Source organism: Pteropus alecto, unplaced genomic scaffold (assembly GCF_000325575.1).
Source record: "Pteropus alecto unplaced genomic scaffold, ASM32557v1 scaffold202, whole genome shotgun sequence".
NCBI lineage: Eukaryota > Metazoa > Chordata > Mammalia > Chiroptera > Pteropodidae > Pteropus > Pteropus alecto.
In genome coordinates, this window is record NW_006432451.1 from 4,060,007 (window position 1) to 4,081,092 (window position 21,086).

General features: G+C 51.4%; 1 protein-coding gene across 1 annotated transcript in view; it reads right to left on the reverse strand.

The window, feature by feature from the left end:
• The window catches only part of ITPR3 (inositol 1,4,5-trisphosphate receptor type 3), a 65,434-nt gene extending 44,354 nt beyond the window's left edge, over positions 1 to 21,080 (reverse strand). The window contains exons 1-2 of the mRNA XM_025043694.1: positions 20,895 to 21,080; positions 7,169 to 7,239 (exon numbers count right to left, since the gene is read on the reverse strand). Of these exons, the coding sequence (XP_024899462.1) occupies positions 7,169 to 7,239; positions 20,895 to 20,983 (160 nt within the window). The 5' untranslated portion in view covers positions 20,984 to 21,080. The remainder of the gene's footprint in view (positions 1 to 7,168; positions 7,240 to 20,894) is intronic.
• Positions 21,081 to 21,086: the final 6 nt, after the last annotated feature.

The window sequence follows — 21,086 nt, forward strand, 5'->3', positions numbered from 1 at the left end:
GGACCTCGGGAACTAGACACCACAAGCAAGAACAAACCCACAAAACAGACACCAGAAACAGACGTGAAAGACTTCAGATACAGACATCATTTGTAAACCAGAAATGCCTACTCTGCCTTAAATCAATAAAAGAAACACTTGAGGATCTCTGCAGAGAACAGGAAACTATAAAAAGTGACACAGCAGACTGAAAAAGAACCAGATGGGATTTCTAGAAATAAAAAGCTTCAATAACCAAATTTAAAACTCATCGAATATATTTAACAGAAGAATAGAGAGAGCTGAAGAAAAAAAATAAAATAATAACAACCCTTACTATGGCTGACGCATTCTAATTCTATTCTATCCAATTCTTTAAAAGATGGTCGCGCCCCATTAAAGGGAATTTAAAGCCCACTAGTAGGTCAGAGCTTGTGTCTGAGTAAAACGCCTTGTGCTGGGGCATCTCTGGAGAGAGAGGAAGCCAGAAGTGATCCCTCCTGCTCCTGACTCCTCAATAGATTTCTTGGAAACTTACTACCTTGACAAATTCATCTTTTTCTCTCACTAAGAACCTTCCTTAGAGCCCTACCCACAATACATGTCAGAAAATGCTTGTTGAATAAGTGATCTGAGCCCTCTGAAATGTTTGTGGTCCACCCCATGCACATCTCCATGCTTCTACTGTGCTGTGCTCTCTGCTCAAAGGCAGCCCTGTCAGAATCCCAGATGGGGCCAGAACCTTCTTTCTTGCCGAATCGCAGGGCAGAAGGGCAGAAGGGCAGAGAGGAGGAAGGGTGCAAGGAGAGCCAGAAGACTGAGGCCACACAGGAGCCCCAGCATCGGAAGCCAAGAGAAAAGCGTAGGTCCAGTCCAAGGGGGTTTCCTACAGTAAGGACTGTGCATGCTGGGGGCACATGTCTGTCAGGGGGCATAGGGCTTGTGAGGCTGCAGACAAGAGGATCTTCATCTAATAAAGTCAACTGACATTCCCTGAAAGTGACTAAGGTGTATAACACTCCAAAAGCAACTGCTACTGCACAGAATCATCTGGGGAAAACTCTGGGTCCCACATATATCTTGGCAGGTCTGGGGTAGAGCCTGGGAATATGCATTTTAAAGGCAGGCGCGCGCACGCACGCACACACACACACACACACACACACACACACACACAAAATGGTTCTGCCGTTTGTTCAACGAACATTGAAAAGCACTAGTGGAGGGTTCAAGACAAGAACAGGTAATAAAATTATACAGTCACAATAATATATAAATCGTGCAAACATTGGTTTTTGATTTTTTTTCAATATTTAGACTCGTCTATAAAACAAAACACCCAAGACTCTATTGTGGTTACAGAAGAGAATGTAAAGCTTGTTCAGTCTTGATGAGGTAAAATTAAGTGACATGGAAGTGGTGGGAGGAAGACACAGAGCAGAGTGCTTGAGGAGTAGACAGAACGAGAAATAACCCGGGTTTATAAAAATCACAAAGGAGAACCCACAACAGCAACAGGATGCTTTTGGGAGGATGCGGGGAGACAGAGTAGAAGAGTGGGCCAAGTGAGCTAAATTCTCCTGGAATAAGCAAAATATTTGGAGACCTGGGAGTAGCTGGCAAAGAAACAATGAAAAAAGTTCAACGTGATTGCTTTCTCTTATTACGTTGCTCGAAGAAGTGCAAAATGGTGCAACCCTAGTGGGGACAATTGGCAGTCTTGCTCAGAATCACAGATGTTCTTGCCCTTTGACTCAGCAATCTCGCCGCTGGTCACTGACTCTAAGAGCACACCTGCATTTGTACAAGGATCTTTGCTGCAGCACTGGCAGGAATGATAAAGATTAGAAACAGCCCAAGTGTCCATCAGAGGGGACTAGTTAAATAATAAAATAGAGCCACATAATGGAATAGTCTGTAGCTGTAAGAGAGAGATAGAGGTCAGAAATCCAGACACAGGCTACAACACATGTACACCTTGAAGCCATCATGCTACCTGAAATAAGCCAGTCACAAAAGAACAAATACTGTATGATTCCACTCACATGAAGTACTGAGAATAGTCAAATTCATAGACACGGAAAGTAGAATGGTGGTTGCCAGGGGTGGGGGTGGGGAAAGCGGATGGGGAGTTATTTAATGGGTGTAGGTTTCAGTTTCACAAGAAGAAAATAGTTCTATAGGTGGATGGTGGTGATGGCTGCACAACAATGAGAATGTGCTTAATGCCATTGAACTGTACACTTAAAATGGTTAAGATGGCAAATTTATGTTATGAATATTTACCACAATTTTAAAATATTTTTTAAATGCTTAAAACTATGTAATTGATAGGAACACGATTTCCACATTTGTCTAGGATATGGAACAAAAATGAGTTTTAAATGAAAAAAGAGTTCAAGATTTCTATATGGTAACATGAAAAGATCTCCAGTAGGATCTATCCATAGTAAGATTTATAAAGTAAAAAACAGCAAAAAATAGAACAGTGTACATAGATTGCTACCTTTGCGTAAGAAAAGAGGGGAAATCGGAATCTATGTTTGTATTTGCATTAAGGACTACTGGACGATGCATAAGAAACTAAAGAATGTGGTACCTGAATGTGGTTACCTGCAATCGTGGAGGGGGAGGGACAGAGCAGGTAGGAGCAGACTCTTGATGTATATTTGCACTGTTTTGAGGTTTTAACCATAAGAATAAATTACCTAGTCAGATTTTACTAATATGGTTGTCCCTGGAAAAGGGAACAGGAGGTGAGTGAGGGTGGGGTGGGGGGCACCATTGCTTTCATCTTCATCCTAGAGCATGTCTTTGTATTACTTTTATTTATTTATTTTTCCCTGTTTAATCTCCCCCACCCCAACACACACACATGCTTCCACACCTGACCTACAGATGTTGCCAGGACCTTCTGCATGTAAAGCAGATGTGCTAACCACTACACTATGGAGCCACCCCCTTGTATTACTTTCACAAAAAGGAAAAAGAAAGGATTAAGAACAAAATTGTAAGTGGCCAATAAACATGAAAAGATGCCCTATTTCACTAGTAGTCAGAGGAATGCAAATTAAAACCTCAGTGAGATGCCATTTCACACCCAGCAGGCTGGAAGAAATCTAAGTGGGACAAAACCAAGTGCAGCAAGGATAGGGGTGGAGCAAGGGGGGCAGCACCCCCAGTCTGTCGGGGCGAGCAGCCACAGCCCCCATGGAAGGCAGCAGGGCCATTCCTTGAAAAGTAGAAGGGCTTCCTCCCACCCTGGAACGTTTCCCGCATCTCTCGGAACACACCCAAGAGACCCCTGCACACGAGCCAAAGAGATGTAGTGCATATATATAACAGAGGGCTCACTGCAACATCAGTGGCAATTTCCAAAACTGAAAATGAGCTACATGGCCATCCATAGGAGAACCGATACACGGATTGCATTTTATTCACAGATGAACTAGAGCCACAAGTGTCAACACAGATAAATCTCAAAAACAGTGCATAATGAAAAGGTGCAGAGGGACGTATACAGAAGGGTACCTTTAATATATGGAGGTGTAAAATAGAAAACAATCTCCCACATCATTCACAGATATATCCTTATGGATTAATAGCAAAAGCATAAAAACAGGCCGCTGAATGACACACACCAGTTTCTGAAAGTGTTTGCCTCTGGAGAGAGAGGGAGGGGAAAAGGGTGAGGGAAGACACAGCTGTCTTCCGCTAAGGGCATAAGATGCTATCTCTTTAGAAATGCAAAGATGTGAAATAAACATGGTAAAAAGGATTTGACAGAGCACAGTAGTGGGTACATAGGTGTGTTATTTTTCTCCTTATTTTTATGTAGAGCTGAAGTATGTCCTGATATACCTTATATTTCACATTAAAATAATGAAAATAACAATAAACTGGACTTGGAAGATGGCATAAGGCCGGGGGAGCACCCAGCCGTGCAAGCACAGGGAGGCCACCTCATCAGTCCCCATCCCAGCACCTGCCCCCACCAGTCTGAGTGGGTAAGCGACTCTTACACATTTTCCTGGGGTCGCTGTGGCTGGGCTGTGAGCTCTGAGCTTCCCTGAGGTAGAGGGGAAGGTAAGGGTCAGCGATAGCCAAGAACGAAGGAGGAGGAGAAAGAGAAAGGGTTCATGGGAGGGAACATGACCAGACCCGGGGTCAGCCTGCAGCATAAGATTCAGAGCAGCCGTATCACAAGACCTCTACAGCAAGGCAGAGGTCAGGGAGGCTGGGCTGGCATGGGGTGCCCACACACTGGGGCCCAGCAGCCTGGGCCTCCCAGGGCTCTGCACACTTTGGAGAGAATTCTCAGAACATGTTAGGGCTTGGGAAGGCCTCAGAGGATGGCTAGAGCTGAAACCACAAACGAGAGCCACAAACAAGATGGAGGCAGGGTAGGGGCTCCACAGGGCTATGCCAGCCCAGCCTGGGGGTCTCAGAGTCAGCAGGTGAAGGCAGAGTCGACCCGGAATTGGGCTGAGGGGAAAGAGAGAGAGCCTACAGTTCCAAGCAACAGCTAGCCCACCCTAAGATGGTGAGACAGCATTGGGGGGCCTCAGGCCACAGCCATGTCTGACAGCCTCTGGCCTACTTCCAAAATGCCCGCCATGGCTGCATACCCTTGCTGGGACCTCTCCCCAGGCCAGGGTGTTTGCAGGAGAATCAGGGAACAAGGAGAGCCAGGACTCCTAGGTTTGAGACTGAACTTCGGTCTCAAAACTGAAGAGGTTGGAGTCCATCTCTTGTCCCAAGTTCTAACGCTCCAACTTGTACCTGCCAGCCACAAGGCCACACGGAGATCTGGGCCTATCCCAGAAGGCTGGCTCTTCTCAGGTCCAAACAGGGCCACAGAGGGGCCTTATCGCAACACCACCGGCCAGGACCTGGGGCAGACAGGGCGGGAGGAGGCGGGAGGCTGAGTCCCCTCTTCCATCTCACAGAGCTGGCTGGGCCCAGCAAGGCCATGGGAACCACAGGGCAGCTCCCGGATCCTGAGGAAGGCCCTGCTCACAGGCTTTGGGAAAATGGAGGGGAAGAGAAAGGAGGGAGTGGGAAGGAGTGATGGGAAGAAGGGCAAGAGGTCAAAGGGGCATCTGCTCTGTTAAGTGGTTTTTTTGCTGTCAAGAATTAGCTCCAAACTCTGCCCATTAAAACTCTAGGGCACTCTTCCTCTGCCATACCCACTTCCCTGTCACCACTAGTCACACTACAAAGCTGACTCCCTACACATCAATACACCACACACACACACACACACACACACACACACACACACACACACACACTTTCTCCTTTCAGCCCCAGTTCCCTCTCTGCCCTGGCACAGCCCACCCTCAGGACCCTCAGCACTCTCTCCCTTACTAAGTTCTTCCCAAGAATTTACCTAAATCCCTCAGCTAGAGTGAAAATCTGCCCCTTCCATGAGCAACTATAAAGCTCTCCTATTTCTGGCTGCAGGTGAGCCCCAATCCCCCTTTCCTACCACTCATAACCTTCAGAACCCAGAAGCGGACGTGGTCAAAGCTATACCTCCAAACAGAAGGCCTGCACCAGCACACTGAAACCCCCAGAACCCGGGCCCAGTGCCTTTAAGGCTGGGCTCAACTAGGTGACTCTGGTGGGTCACGTCAACAGGAGCCAGAGCAGCCAGGCCCGAGATAGGCAGCAGGGGCAGGAGGCAGCCTGAAGAGGGGGTTGGTGCATGCGGTCACTCCTCCATGCGTACTGGGCGCCCACTATGTGGCAGACGCTGTAGATAAAACAATGAATAAAACAGAGAGAAATCTCTGCCTTGGCGGAGCTGACATTCTAGCAGGGGAGACAGATAATAAACAAACAATTAAAATACTTCTGGTAAGTCAGGAAGGGAGATTTGCAGGGAGGGGCAATTTTATATTGGGTGGTCAGAGAATGCCTCTGAGGATATGAGACCTGAAGCCACTGAGAGCACAAGCCAGGTGGCTGTTTGGGTAAGAACCTTGCAGGCAGACAAAACAAGTGCAAAGGTGGGGATGTGGCTGACACACAGGAGGAACAGCAGGGAGGCTGGTGCAACTGGAAGGAATAAGAGAGGAGCCGAGGGGAAGGAGTGAGGTGAGAGAGGCAGTGGGGCCAGATGGTGTATGTCCAGTGCCGGAGACAGTTCCCACATATCCAAGCATGTCCCTTAAAACCCCCAGCAAAGCCCCCACTCAGAGGCCCTTGATGGAAGCAGGAGCAGAACAGCAGACATGGGGCGCTCTGCAGGCTGGGAGGAACTCCCCCCATCTTCTCCACATCGCGATGGATGGGCAAGGCCCACATCAGATGACAGCCAAAGATGCCACAGGATTATCTTAAATCCTGCTCCCCTCCCAGCATCCCTCTGGAGGACAATTCCAGGTAATCTCTCTCCAGAGGAGCAGCCATGTGGCCAGAAGAGGCGGCAGTGGCCCGGCGTGTTCCTGCCTGTTCCCACCCTGCCCACCACGCCCAGGACCCGTCTGTCTGACTGTCTCAGCCACACAGCTAATCACAATAACACCTTACCCTGGCTGGGTACAGTGACAGCAAGATGTCGTTTAATTCTCCCAAGGGCCCTGTGCCTGTGGGACAGAGCAGCCCACTGACCACAGAGGACACAGAGGCCCCAAGAGGGAAGGAACCTGCCCAGGGTTACTTAGCTGAGCCAGGTCTGGGTTCCACAAGCACCCTGGAGCAGAAGTCATCCACACCACCCGGGGCTGAGGACACAACCCGGGTCAGGAGAAAGGACCTGGAGATGATCACGTCCAATTCCCTCACCACACAGATGAGACCATGGCACAGAGAGGGCCTCTCACCCTGGGCCTCCTAACGCCTGAGGAAATTCTCTTTTCCTCCTGTTCCCTCGGAAAACGCCCAATCACACAGACAAAGAAAGCCTTGTGGCTGATGGAGAGTTTGGGGGAGAACTGGCCCCCAGCCAGAAGTGGGTGTGCTCCTGAGAACTGGGCGTGGCCCCCGGAAAATTAAGGGAAGAAGTTGTAAGAAAATGGTGACACTGCAAGCCAATGGGGGATCCACAGACAGCAGCGTGAGGGCTGCAGGCAGCCTTGTCCGACCCAGCTCAGTGGGGCTGAATGGGGCTGAATGAGTTCAGTCCCATGCCCAAGACTCAGCAGCCCGGGAGGGAAGTTTGCACTGGGAGTGGAGGTCTTACCTCGGAACTTCTTAGGGGGGTTGTCCAGGTCCCCAGCTGCGGGTTCCACCACACAGCGGTCATCCACCAGCCTGGGGGACAAGGAGCTCGGTCAGTGGGAGAGAAGAGACATATCTCCCCACAGTACCCCTCCCTCAGGGCAGGGGGTCCCAGGGTACCAGGGAGGCCTCCAAAGAAACCTCTCCATCACTGACAAACCTCTCACCGTCAAGTCACTCCCTTTCCAGGCACAATGGTTAAAAGACAGGATCTCTTGGGGTGGGATGGTAGTCCCCAGGAAAAATCACAGAGACAAACCCAGCTCACTCCGACCCCCTGGCTGGCAGTACAGTTGTCCTATGGGGTTCTGCTGCCATTCTGGGCCGTCAAACACTGAGGATGCAAACTCCTATCATAACCCTGAGATCCTGCTGTCCAAACCTGAAAGGGCAGTGTGTGATGGAGGAGGGAGAAAGAAAGAAACCAAGAGAAATAGGAAGAAAAACAAAGAGCAAGGGAGAGTTAGAGCAAGGGAGGGAGAGACAGAGATGGAAAAGATAAATTGAGTCAGAAAGATAAACAGGATAAGAAACAGAGGCAAAGAGAGACAAGAGACAGATGGACAGATGAGAGAAGCTTATGAGACACCAAACTGAGGGGACAAGTCTTTGGGTCTCAAAGACAGGACAATAAACCTTGCGCCTTCCCAACCTCAGTCAGGCCCCATTTCATACCCTCCTCTTTGGCCATCCTTGGGCCTGAAATTCCCCCTTTACAGTCATGGCTTGGGTTAATCCTGAACCTCTGGAGGAATGAATGGGGGTCTGGGGCTTGGAGGGGAGCCAGGGTGGGCTGGGCATGAAGAGCATTGCAGGTTGCCAGGACCATCTCTGTAGAGACAAGAGCTCCAGGGACCTTGGAATTAACACCCACCCACCCACACACTCGCCCATCCACCTACTCACTCATGCATTCATTCCTACATTTAAAAGTCTTCAATGCCATCCCAGCCTCTAGAAAAGTAATGATGATAACTCATCATTTCAGAGGCCAACTCTATCGCAACCCTTCACAACTTCTGAATTCTCACCGACATCCTCACAAGAGGCTAGTCCTTAGCACCATTTTTATAGAGGAGAAAACTGGGTTTGAAAGCTAAATAGTTTGCTGAAATCACAGAGCTAATTCTAAACCCTTCTTCTGCTCCTCCCCTTCTTGGGTTGGCTAACCAATCCTTTTGGATCTGACCTCCATCCACTCCCTAGCTAGCCTCACAACTTCCTTGTCCCGGTCCTGCTAAACCTCCAGTTGATCCCACAGTACCTGGAGCTCTCATCTCTACAGAGGTGGTCCTGACAACCTGCAATGCCCTTTATGCCCAGCCCACCGTAGCTCCCCTCCAAGCCCCAGACCCACTTCATTCTTCCACCCTCAGCCCCTCTCTTCTACTCTGTAAAGCCTTCCTTGGCCAGTACCCTCCTTCCCTGTGGGCCTCCCTCTCCCATGTTTCCACAACACCTGGTCCTGGCCTCTCCTGCCGCCATGTCTCTTTCCCCTGCAACTACTTCTCATGTTTACACTGTAAGTTCCTTGAAGACAAGACCCTGTGTTTTTCCCTTTGGCATCATCGGCACTTTACAATGTAGTCCATAATAATAATAGCAAGCAAGATTTTGTTTCTAATGTTTTCCTAAGTTGTTTTTTTATTTTCTAAATCTACTTTGCTATTATTTGCATTTTACAGGCAGAGGAAACAGAGTATGGAGAGGTTAAACAACCTGTCCAGGGACACACGGCCAGCAAGCGGCAGAGCTGGGCTTTGAAGCTAGGCTGTGCGGCATCAAGCGGGTGCTGTGCGGGAGTGGGGAAGGCAGCCTGCTCTTCAAGGACACCCTCCTTGGTCTCCTTTCCTCTCCCCGGCCTCCAGCATTGGCTCAGTCCTTGGTCCTCTCCCCTTCTCCATCTGCACTCATGTCCTAGGTCATTTTGGCCACATTCTTGGGTTCAAAGCACCACTTACACACTCACTGATGACTCCTACACCCCCCTCTGCCACTTCTCTTCCCCCAAACTCCAGACTCATAAATCTCACTGCCTACTCCACATCTCCACTTAAATGTCCACAGGCATCTCAAACTCAGTAGTTCAAAACTGAGCTCCTAGTCTTCCCCCTAAATGTGCTCCTCTCGAAGTCCTCCTCATCTCAGTTGTTGGCAACTCCATCCTTCCAATTGCTTGGCCAGAAACCTTGGACCAATCCTTGGCTCCTCTCTTCCACTCACCCCTCACACCTACTCTGTCAGGAAACCCTATGGGCTCTGTCTTCAACATATATGGGGAATACAACCTCTTCTCATCACTGTCACCACCACCCAGTCCAGGCCTCCACCGGCCCTCACCTGGATTTCAGTAACTGCCTCCTCCTTGGTCTCCTGATGACTCCCCTTGCTCCCCCTACAGCCTATTCCCCACACAGCTGCAGGTAAGTCCAATCAGGGCAGTGCTCTGCTCAGAACTCTAGAACCACTCATCTCAGAGTAAAAGCCAAGAACAGAGAATGGCCTGAAAGACCCCACATGATCCAACCCTCACCTCTCTGACCTCATCTCCAAACCCCTGCCCCCTGGCCCACTCGACTTCAATCACAGCCCTCCTCCAGGCCCCTTCCGAGACGTCTGGTACTGCCTCTTCCCTCGGCCTGAAACCCTTCCGCCCCTAGATACCCTTCTGGCTCCCTCCCTCACCTCCTTCACATCTTGGTTCAAATGATCTATTCCCCTAAATACCCTCCCTCCCCAATCTTTTTAAAACTGTAAACTGCCCTTTCCCACACTCCTCCACCACCCCCCTGCCTCACTGTTCTCCACAGTCTGCTGTACATTTTACTTATTTATTTTGATTACTGTCCCCCCAAACCTCAGGGGATGGAAGATCCATGAGGACAAAGATGTGTCTTTTTTTGCTCCCTGCTGTATCTCCAGCAACTAGACCACTGGCTCAGAGCAGGCACATTATTTTGATTACTGTCCCCCCCCCAAACCTCAGGGGATGGAAGATCCAGGACAAAGATGTGTCTTTTTTGCTCCCTGCTGTATCTCCAGCAACTAGACCACTGCCTGGCTCAGAGCAGGCACACAGAAATACATATTGAGTGAATTCATTCATGTTACTAGCTGCTAAGGGAAGTACGTAAGAAGCAAAAGATACGGTCTCTGCCTCAGGGAGGTTAAAATCTCATTGGGAAGACAAGTCACATATTCAAAAGAATTAATGATATGAAGAATATGCACTGGCGCCAACTGGTGGTACCAGCTGTGGATTTCCTCCAGACTCAGGGAAGGGAGAGGTCAGAGCTTGGCCAATCACAGAAGGTGTGAAAGAGGCAGGAGCTATGCAGAGCCTTGAATAATTCATAGAGTTTCCTATAAGACATTAGTGAATCAGATTAGCAAAGTCCTGAAGGGAGGGGACCCAGAATGGATGTTTTAGTGGGGGAGGGGAGAGAGCATTGCCAGGGCCTCAGAACCAGCACAGCCAGGGGTGCTGGACAGCCACAGGGCAATGTAGAAGTTGGTACAGCTGAGGAGAGGCTGGGGCGGTGCCCCACATCCCCTATCTTAACCAGTGCACAAGGCCTTGTGAAGGCCCTTCCTCAGAGACTCTCTGTCAGAGAAGAAACCCATCCTCACTCCAACTCTCGCATGCCTCATGAGAACACCTTGTCTGGGTCGCATGTGCAGGAAAAAGACATGCAAATTCAGGTGCCTGCCAAGCTTTTCCTAATCCCCCTAGTACAAATCCACCGGGCCATTATGTGAATGTCCATCTGTCCCCACGCACTCTGGAACAGCTTCTGAAGCCCTAAAGTCTCCAACTCAGCCCCTCCGCAGTGCCCAGGGGCCTAGAGAGCAGAAGGGGAAGGAGTGGGCGAGAGGGAAGCATGTTCTTCAGCATGAGAATTTCGAGCAAGGTTGGGAAGGAGAACATCCCAGAAGGGACAGGAATGGTCTGTATGAGGGACCAGAACAGAGAAGCAAGCCATGTGAGAGGATAAGAAAGACAGGGAGGCTCCTGAAGATATCAAGAAAATAAGGTCGATAGATGGGACTTTCAGGGGTTCTCCCAGATGTGACACTCCACATCCCTGTGGGCCTCCAACGAGCAGAATCAACATCGCCTGGGAACTCTGGGCTGCAGGTTCTGTATCCCTCTCCAAGAACCTCTAGAAGGAGCACCTTGCGCTCCTCATCTTTTTGTTTCCCATTTGGTGCTTAGGGCAGCACCCCACCTAGCCCGAAGACAAAGAAGGCGGCCTTGTGCAGCATGTGTAGAGAGTCCCAAATGTCCCCAAGCTCGCCCAGCAAAGCCTCTCCTCCATTCCTCGCTACACACTCATTAGGACTGGGGCATTCCATGAAGGTGTCATCAGACAGGAGAGGGTGTACAGGAACAAGAGGGGTGTTGTGTGAAGCCATTAACAAGTAAGCAAGAAACCCCTTATCAGATGGGCTGCAGCTAGATTTGAGGCCAGAGTGAGGCCTCCTCTGCCAGGACACCAGACGGGTAAGTTTTGACAGAGGGGGAGCCTCGGAGAGTGAGGCGAGGACTTTCATTCCAGGCAGCCCCAGGTCCCGGGAGCAGGTGTGTGGTGGTAAGGAACCGCTCCCAGACCCGCCCTCTATCTCAGCTCTCCCCATCCCTAACCCAGCAGACCACAGACGCCCCCTCTGCGGGGCCCCGCCCCGCGCCCCAACAACCAAGCGAAACTTGCCGCCCCACGTGCAGCTGTCGCCTCCGCCTGCCTCCGACTGCCAGCAGCAGCCGGGAAGCTGGGCCTCTGCCCAGTGTGCCCGGGGCCGGGCGGGCGACTTGCTGCCTTCACCCGCGCTTTCTTCCCCTGCCGGGCTCAGCTGCCCAGGGAGAGCTGCCCTAGGGGACCCCTCCCCACCTGGTGGCACCTGTGTCCTAGGCCACTGCCCCTCCCCCTTATTCATGGGGGCATCTGTGTTTATTAAACTAACCCGTCACAGATGTCCGGCTTCTGGTACACACCTGGAGCGCTGTAACCAGAGCCTAGCTCTCCAGGGGGAGGTGACCGTGTTGCTTCACTCCCCTACTCAGAGCGCCTCGGCTTCCGCTCAAGAAGTACCTACTCCCACTCTCCACCAGCCCACTGATCTCACCGTCCCACCTCCACACCTAGCACACACTGAAGCCCCATCCAGTCCTGCCATCTTCAAGGCGGGGCTTAACTCCCGCAAAGTCGTTGCCCAGTTCCCGGCCCACTCCCACCACAGGCATTGCCCCTCATCTAAAAGCAGATGGCACCCCAGTCTGTATCACATTAGAAGAAATGACTCTTCAATATGTGGTACAAGTTCTAATTTATAAATCGTTTCTACGTCCAATACTTCATGCCAATCTTACCACAGTTCAGTGTGAGGTTCACAGAGCAGAAGGCACCCTGGTCACATATACAACCCAGGCCTTCATCCATTTAACAAAACCTTACCCAGAGGGGATTATACCCTAGATGTGGTCCCCGCCCTCAAGAAGCTCTTATCCACCATGCTGAGTGCCCTAAGGACAGGAGCCATATCCTACACCCTTGCATCCCACTCCGCCTTGTGGTACCCTCTGAGAAGCTGGTTGACAGATGTGCTCTCAGGGGGTGTGGAAGGCACTGTCTCTGAAATGCCCATGGGGTCTGTACCCCAAAACCCTGGTCTGAGAGAGAGAGGAAGGCAGATGTAGGCAGGGAGCTGGATGGCCCCATTCTCCCGAGGGTGGACTTTGAGATCCAGGTGAGAGCCATGGAAAAGGCAGTGGGGTGGGTCAGTGCTGTCTAGAAAGATTAGATAAGGAGGAGGAAGGAGGCAGCTAGGAGTGGGGTGGGTGACTATTGGAGGAGCCTAAATCAAAGCCTGCACCTGCCAGGCCCCCATCCGAACAGCCACTGGAGGAAGAATCACAGACTGGGCAAATGTCCAAGGGACCCTAGACAGCACCTCCCCAATCCAGCTCAGAAACTGAGGCATGGAGGGGGAAACTAAGCAGTGCAAATCACATAATAACTTAGAGGAGCAGCCATTCCAGACCCCAGGTCTCCTGACTCCCAGCCCAGGGCACTGGCCGTCACCCCACAAATCTAGGCCAGAGCCAAGGAAGGCCACACCCTATGCAGGCACTGTCAGAACACTGAGACTGGCAGGTAGTGAGTGGGGGGCCTTGGAGTCCCCTTCTCCAGATACCCAAATTCACACCCACAACATGGGATGGAGAGGAATATTGGTGGAAAATCCCAGGTTCACTGGCTAGGGTCCCTGGCTCATCACAGAAAAGAAATTCACTGCTGCAGCCCTGCACCAACATCTATTTACTTAACCTCTGCTATCTTTCTTTACCAAGGATCTGCCCTGTACCACCCAAGGGGCCACACAGTGTATGGAATTCCAAAACAAACATGCCTCATCCCTTCAGAGCTTAAGCCTAGAAAGGACAGTAAGCCACCCACTCAGAGATCCCCAAGAGTTTCACCAGTGAGGAATGCAGGTAGCAAAAAGGGCTGAACTTGGCCCAATAGAAGTAAAGGTCCCTGGGAGGCATGCAAGCCTTCAGGGCACTGGCTCCCCTCACCCCCAAGCCTGAATTTCTGACTCTCAAGATTGGGTGGGCTCTGACAAGTCCTGGGGTCTCAACAGGGCTGCTGGGAAAACAAGAAGACATATCTGTTAGGCCAAGGAGAAGAGGGACAGGGAGCAGGAGAGACAAGAGGGAAAGCTGAGGCAGAGAAGGGTACAACCAGGGGCCACCCAGCCAGCCCTTACCTCACATGTTGACCTTACCAGGCCCAGGCTTCTCTCCTGGTCTCCATAACCAGGAACTGGACTCACAGTCTGTCCCACCTGACGTAGTTGCTAAGGCTATAGGCACCTCAGCAGGGCAGACCCTGCAGCCCACCCTGCCCAGCTCCGGGCCTCCACAGAGCTCTCCGGGAAACAGCAGCAAAAGCAGCCCTCGCAAATCCAGAAAGTGAGGAAGTCTCTGCAGAACAACCACTCTGCCTCGGGAACTCAGTATCACGGTGGAAAAGAAAGAGGAGGGGGCAGGGCACCATCTTAGATGAAAGGAGATTTAAGAGGCATAAGAATTCCGTGTCACATGTGGACCTTGACAAGATCCTAACTTAAAGAAATCAGTGGTCAAAGACAGACTGAGGACAGTGGAGCACATCTAACTATGGATTGGGCATTGGGTGCTATTGGTAAATTATTAATTGGTGTGAAAACAGTATTGTGAATACATAGGAATATATCCTTATTTCTTAGAGATGTATAATGAAGTATTTAGAGGTGAAAACATGCAATGTATGTAATTTACCATAAACTACTTCAGCAAAAAAGAGATGCAGCAAATATGGCAAAATGTGTACAATTATTAAATCTAAGACATGGGCATATGGGTGTTCTAAATGGTCTTACTACTTTTCCTGAATTATATTCATGCCTCAGACTGGTGGTGAGGGGCCAGTGACAGGTAAAGGCCCCAGCTACCAAATATAAAGGCTCTGTAAAGTCTACCCATTGCCATCAGCAGCAGCATCTCTGAGATCCAAACTTAATTTTCCCTCCCATGACCTATATCATCCATTTCTAGACTCACCCTAGAGAGGATGGCTCCCCTGCAGACTGGAGCAAGGGGGTGATGGCGTGATGGCTGGCTGGCTGGCTGGCTGAGTAATTTGTAAACCAAATGTGCACAGGTGTCACCCAGAGCACCTGCAGCTGCCCCCAGGCTGAGATTTATAATCCCTGCCTCTGCTGGCTCTGCCCACCTGCCAGCCAAAAAATACTTTTACACACCTTCACACAACACTGTGATCATTCTACTACCCCACTCAATCCCCTGCAAGGAGTCCCTCCAGCCTGTCTGCCCACATGGAAACCCTCTACAATGTGTTCCCACCCAGCTCATACCCTGGGCTCACTGCTGCCAAGGCCCTGCCTCATTTCTGCCCCCATAGTCCCTGGTGTAAAAGGCCCTGAAGACTCCGATCTGAGGACCCTTTGCTATATCACCTCAGGCAAGTCATTTAGTAGCCTCATTAAGCCAAGGGTTGTCACTGCAGATACAAATGTCGGGTACTACTGCCACTCCTGGCATGACCAGCGTGACACACTCGGGGGGGGCTCAGGGCTCACATGTGATGAACTTACTAGAGATTTAGGCTCTGTTCTCCTCCCCTCGCGCCAGGCTCCTTCCCTCCTTTCTCACAGCCCCCACTTCTAGGGAGGAACCCCCAGCCCCACATGTGGTGAAGTAGGGAGAGCAGGCCTGGGGTTGGATCGCAGGGATTCTAGACGAGTGCTCAGGGGTAAAACCCAGAAACCTCCCCCTAAACTGAGAGCGGAGAGCTGGTGTGACCCCACCCTAAAATCCAGCACATCACCCCACCCCCAACCCCAGCCACGGCCTCACCCACCCCACAGCCCCACTGGGCCAAGCCAGGGAGGGGATATGGGGTCTGGAATGTAGGGCAGGGCAGAGTGTGAGCAAGTGGCTATAGCAGGATTTTTTAGGCCAAGGAGTTGTATACAGCCTGGGTCCCTGGAGGCCCACAGTGGAACCGAGGGGCTGATTCTGTCCTCACAAGGCCCCTCTCTCCACTTCCCCGCCCCATGACAGCTATCGCACCCAAGCTCCAGGGCAGACGCTGGTCTTACTCCCCATACACCCTAGTGCAACACTCTCAAACTTGTCACATAAAGTAGACCATACTTCTTGGGGCACAGGGTCCCTGTTTCCACTGCCTCCACCACCAGAGAAATACACAGAATTAGAGAGAGCCTGTGAGGTAAAAGATGTGCCTTCCCTTTGATCTCAGAATTCCACTTTATCTTGAGAGGATAACTGGACAAGTATTCAGGTAGGTATGGACTAGAATGTTCAGTGCGATTGTCTATAATGGCAAAAAATTAGAAACAATCCAAATACCCAATACTACAGTTGCTTAAATAAATTCAGGTACATCATACCATGGAATGCTATGCAGCCCTAACATTGGTGTGCTGGCATGGGAAAGACAGCTTATCATATCTCAAAAAAAGACAGGATACAAAGCCCTATGTAGTTTGATATCATTTCGTAAATGTTTATTTGTGTAGGTAAAAAGGCTAAAAAGTCCACATCAGAATGTGAATATAAGTCACAGTGGTATAACAGATCATTTTTATTTGAGTTTTTCAGGTTTACTCCATCAAGCCTATATTGTACTTTAATCAGAAAAAAATATGTATTTTCAGAAAATGAGTTGCACAGATTGGCCCAGTTGAGGCCAAGACCCTCCCTTGGGGCTCAGGACAGTGGTAATTCCAAGATCTCATTCCAGTAAAATCACAATTAAGTGACAGCCAAGGGCACGTGTGAAATCTACCCCAAGGGAATGTGGTCTGCACAAGAGGGGTGCCTCCTGTGTCTCTAAGACTTCAGGCTGAAAGGGCTCTTACAGACCATCCATCTCTCCCAGTCTCCACTGTGCAGACTAGAACAGGCTGGAACTCTGTCTCTTACTACTGATTCCCCAATGACTAGAACAGTGCCCCACATAAAGGAGGCGCTCAATAAATGTTTGTTGAATGACTTAATGAAGTCTGACAAAGGCTAAGAGATGGGCTCTCTGAACCAAGAGGCAGGTAGACCCAACAGGTAGGCTTCCTCACAGCCTGTCAGCCTAGGGGACCCTTAGATCAGGGGTCCCAGCCCTAGGTAAACATTAAAATCACCCGGAAGCTTTTAAACAATTCAAACCTCAGACTCCCACCCTAAGAATGTTAATACAGTTGGTCTGACCTGGGACTTGGGAGCTGGAATTTTTTAAAAATACCCCCAGGGGATTCTCAGGTGCAAACAGCACCTTAGAAAGCAGGGCCGGCCAAAAGTCACACAGCGAGTTAGTGACAAAGCAGGAGAGTCATGCCCCTAATTATCCACATTTATTGTTGTTACATGCCATTGAATCAGCTCCAACCCCTGGAAACCCTATGAATCAGTAATCTCCACACTGTCCTGTCTTCAATAGCCCTGCTCAGCTCCTGTAGACTTACATCCAGGGCTTTTATGGAGTCAATCCAACTCATGCATGGTCTTCCTCATTTCCTACTGCCTTCTATTTTTTCCCAGCATTATTGTCTTTTCCAAAGAACCTTGCCTTCCACATTTTCTGGGTCCTGACCTCCAGTGCCCACCCTCCCAGGAAAGTGGGTCAGGCTGCAAGGTGGACGGGGAACCTCAAGGAGGGGCTTATGACTCTGCTCCCTTTGATCGCCCAGCCCACTCCATGCAATACAGGTCCAGAGGCCCTGAGAGCCCCCAGACGGTGCTCCAAGGCCCAGGTGTGGGTGGGCAGAGGCACTGTGACAACCGTTGGGAGCTCAGCTTCAAGAGCAGTTCGCCTGCACTTCTCACCTTACCCGCTGTGGTCTGGGGGCCGCCCCTCTTGAGCACGCAAAAGAGGTCTTCAAGGGACCGAGTGTGAGACTGGAAGGGGCCCACGCTGCACATTCAGAGGAAGTTCTCCACAGCTAGTGGCCTGGAGCCACATTAAATCCTAAATTTTTTGCTGACCCATCAGCTTCTCCAGCCTGGCACCTGCTGCCTCCCATCTACGGTGAGAAGTGAGACAGTGGCCCCAGCCACACTCTTCTGCCAAGAACAGGCGTGAGCCTGCTTTCCTTTCCCGGGCAAGGTCTCGACCTGCTCCAGCATCCACTCCCCAGACCCCTCCCATCCTCCTGACCCAGAGTTAATGTACAACCCTCACCCGGAGCTCTAATTATCCAGGCGGCTTTAACTGGCCTCCTCCACTTGGTCCTGCAGGGCCTGGCCTGAACCCAAAAGCTGCCCTAGACTCCCCCTCCTCCACCACTGCTCCCCACCACACTTCCTGACTAAGCCAGCCTCTCTACCCTCCAAGAACACCCTGGTCTCCAACAAGTTCATTTCATCCAGCCATTACTGAGCACCTCTTGGACACCAAGCACTGGGCTAGCCTGAGAACTCAGTCAAATCAGCCTCTGGGGTTCACAGACTTAGGCACCAACAACCTGGGCAGAGGTAAAAGGAGGCCAGAGTTGAGAATGATCCTGGTGAAAAAGATCCTGGCAAGGAAGGAGCAAAGAATCACTTAGAGAAATGCTTCTCACACTTGGAGGCACCAAATCCCCTGGGGATCAGCATGCAGGTTCTGATTCAGCAAGGGTGTGAGATTCTGTTTTTCTAACAAGCTTCTAGGTGATGTTGATGCCGCTGAAGCTGGACCGAGGCATGACTTACAGGGCTTAGAACATTCTTTCATTGACTCTCAGTTCTGAGAAGTTAGGACACACGGCTCCCTTATTCGCCACCCAGTCTCCAGTGCCCAGCACAATGCCTGTGGACATGCTGAGTGGATGAATAGTGTAATTAATCAGTTAATCCTGGCAAAGTGCCCAGCATTAGGTGGCCCTATAGAGAAGCCGCCAACTAATTGTAAAACAACACAATTAACACCAGAGAGGAGTTTGTACAAAGCAGTGCAAAGCACAGAGCGAAAAGGGTTAATTCTGGGGAGCGGGGGTGGGGGGGGCAGAGCTGGGTCTCTCACAAGAGGCCACTTTGCACCAGGTCTTAGAGGGTAGGTCAGATTTACCCAGGTAGAGATGGGCTAAAGGGCGGGCAACTCAGGAGCAAAAGTAAAGAGATCGTGAGCATGGAGTAGGTTCCAGGAACTGAGAGCAGTGTGCTGCACCTGGGTAGAGGTATATGAGGGGGAGGTGAAAAAAGCCAGAAAATTAAGTTGAGGGCCAGCACATGCTGGTGCTAGAATGCCAGGCTGAGAGAGTGGGCATCCATCAGTGGAAAGTCGGGAATGGTAGGATGTGTTTGCCCAGGGTACCGGCACGCTGGAGTAGAAGGGCCTTTCAGAGGTCACCAGGTCCTGCTCCAGGTTCAAAGTGGACTGGAAGAAGCAGCTTCCTGGGGCAGGAAGGGCTAAGGCAGGAGGGAGCTATGTTAAGAAGCAACAGAGTATCCTTTGTGATGGGACCAGACCTGCAGAGAAGGCAGAAGATATTCCTCCTGATTCTGCTAGATCTCACAGGTGCTTGAAAACACCTACTGTGTGCTCAGCCCTGAGCCAAAGCACAACACAACAGAGACGATGGTCACTTCACAGCCTCCAGTGCTATTCAGACACTAGGACAGGGGTTTCCACCATCCACCCCATGTCCCCCATGGCCTCCACATTCTCTCCTCCTTCCCTCAGTATTATCAGAGGTGTTTACTGTTTGCCTACTGTGTGCAGGCCTTGGCCTTAAGCAACAGCCCTGGCAAGAGGGGCAGCCAGGGCCCTGATCGTCGCTGGGGGGAGGGGGAGCCAAGATGTGCCTCCTCCCATCCTCAGGGTACCCAAACAAGAGAAGTCAGACCCAGTCCGGGAGAGAAATAAGCGAGGCCTGGAGGATGCTGAGATAAGAAGAGCAGGGTCTGCTGGAATTCCTGGAGTTCCCCGCCAGCAGAGCCAGGCCTCCAACCCCCACAGTCCTATTGGATTCCCTTTGCTACCAGACTAAAGCTAAACTCCCAACAACCTTGGAAGGACACCCAGGGAGCCAGGTGACTCCCACCTCCCAGCTTAGGATGAGACAAGCCAGGTCCAGAGCCAACCCTGGGCTGGGGCCATCCTCCAAAGCCCCCAGAGAGGAGGTACCTGGTGGCCGGCTGCTGTTCAGAGGAGTAGGGTCAGCAGAAGAGGGTAGGTTTGTCCTAAATGATAGCCGAGTGTGCTGGGGAGAATGAGACAACTTAACACAGGTCCCCAGACTGGAAATGAGATCAAGGCAACAGGTCCTGCCTTTGAGCATGGCTGGAAAGGTGGAGAAACCACTCTACCCCCGCATCCATCTCACCCCCAGGAACTCAGCCAACTGCTCCTCTGAAGAGAACCTATTCCCTCTGCCTAATTCCTCTCCTGCCTTATGCCTGCTTCAGGCCTGGCTCACCCCAGGGACTTGAATTGATTCCCTGCTTATCCAGCCCAGACCCTGGGGGGTGGAGACCAGAATTAATTAATGTTTGCAAAGTGCTCCCGAGATTCTAGGACCAGGGACCCACGGGCGCCAGATGAGCTGCGCAGGAAATTGACAGGGGGAGTCCGGGAAAAGTGGGGCAGCCAGCCTGGACCTGAGAACCTTGGAAGGGGCGGGCTGAGAAGGCACTCCTACAAAAGGGGGCAGGGCAGGAGAGAGCTACGAGGAAAAGGTGCAACCTCTCAAAGGTGCGACAGGTCCCTAACTAGAGGATTCCCGGTTCCAGGTTGAACGTGCCTACCCCCCAACAGCTCTGCCCCACCCCTAGAGCCGGTCGCGTCCAGCCTGGATGCCTTTCCCAAAATCAGGACCCAGGAACCCACCTGCCCCCGCCCCGGGACCACCTGCCGAGGAAGTCTCTCCGCCGAGTCTGAGGGAAGGCGAGGGTGGAGACTTCGCAGAGGAGGGCGCCTCCTGCTAACTCCGACAAAGCACCAACTCCTACCTGGGCAAACATTTAACTTCCTTTCTCTAAAAGCAAGAGGCGAGTCGTTCCCCTGCTCCTTGAAGCTGGGGACGTCCGGGTCCTCTGTCAGAGGCGGGCCAAAGGACGCATGCAACTGGTACCGGGGCCCAGGGCGTCCCCTCCCCACCCGCGACCCCCTCGAACTCGGCTCACTCACCCCAAAGTGCTGATGAAGCCATTGACCGAGCCCTCGGCGTACAGGGAGACTATGTCTCCGATGTGAAGAAAGCTCGACATCTCGCTCATAGCTGCGGCCCTCGGGGAAGCTGGGGCCGTAGGGGCGCCTAGGGACGCGCGGCTGGGCTCGATGCGGAGGACGGAGATGACCCGGGAGACGAAGAGGGGCGCG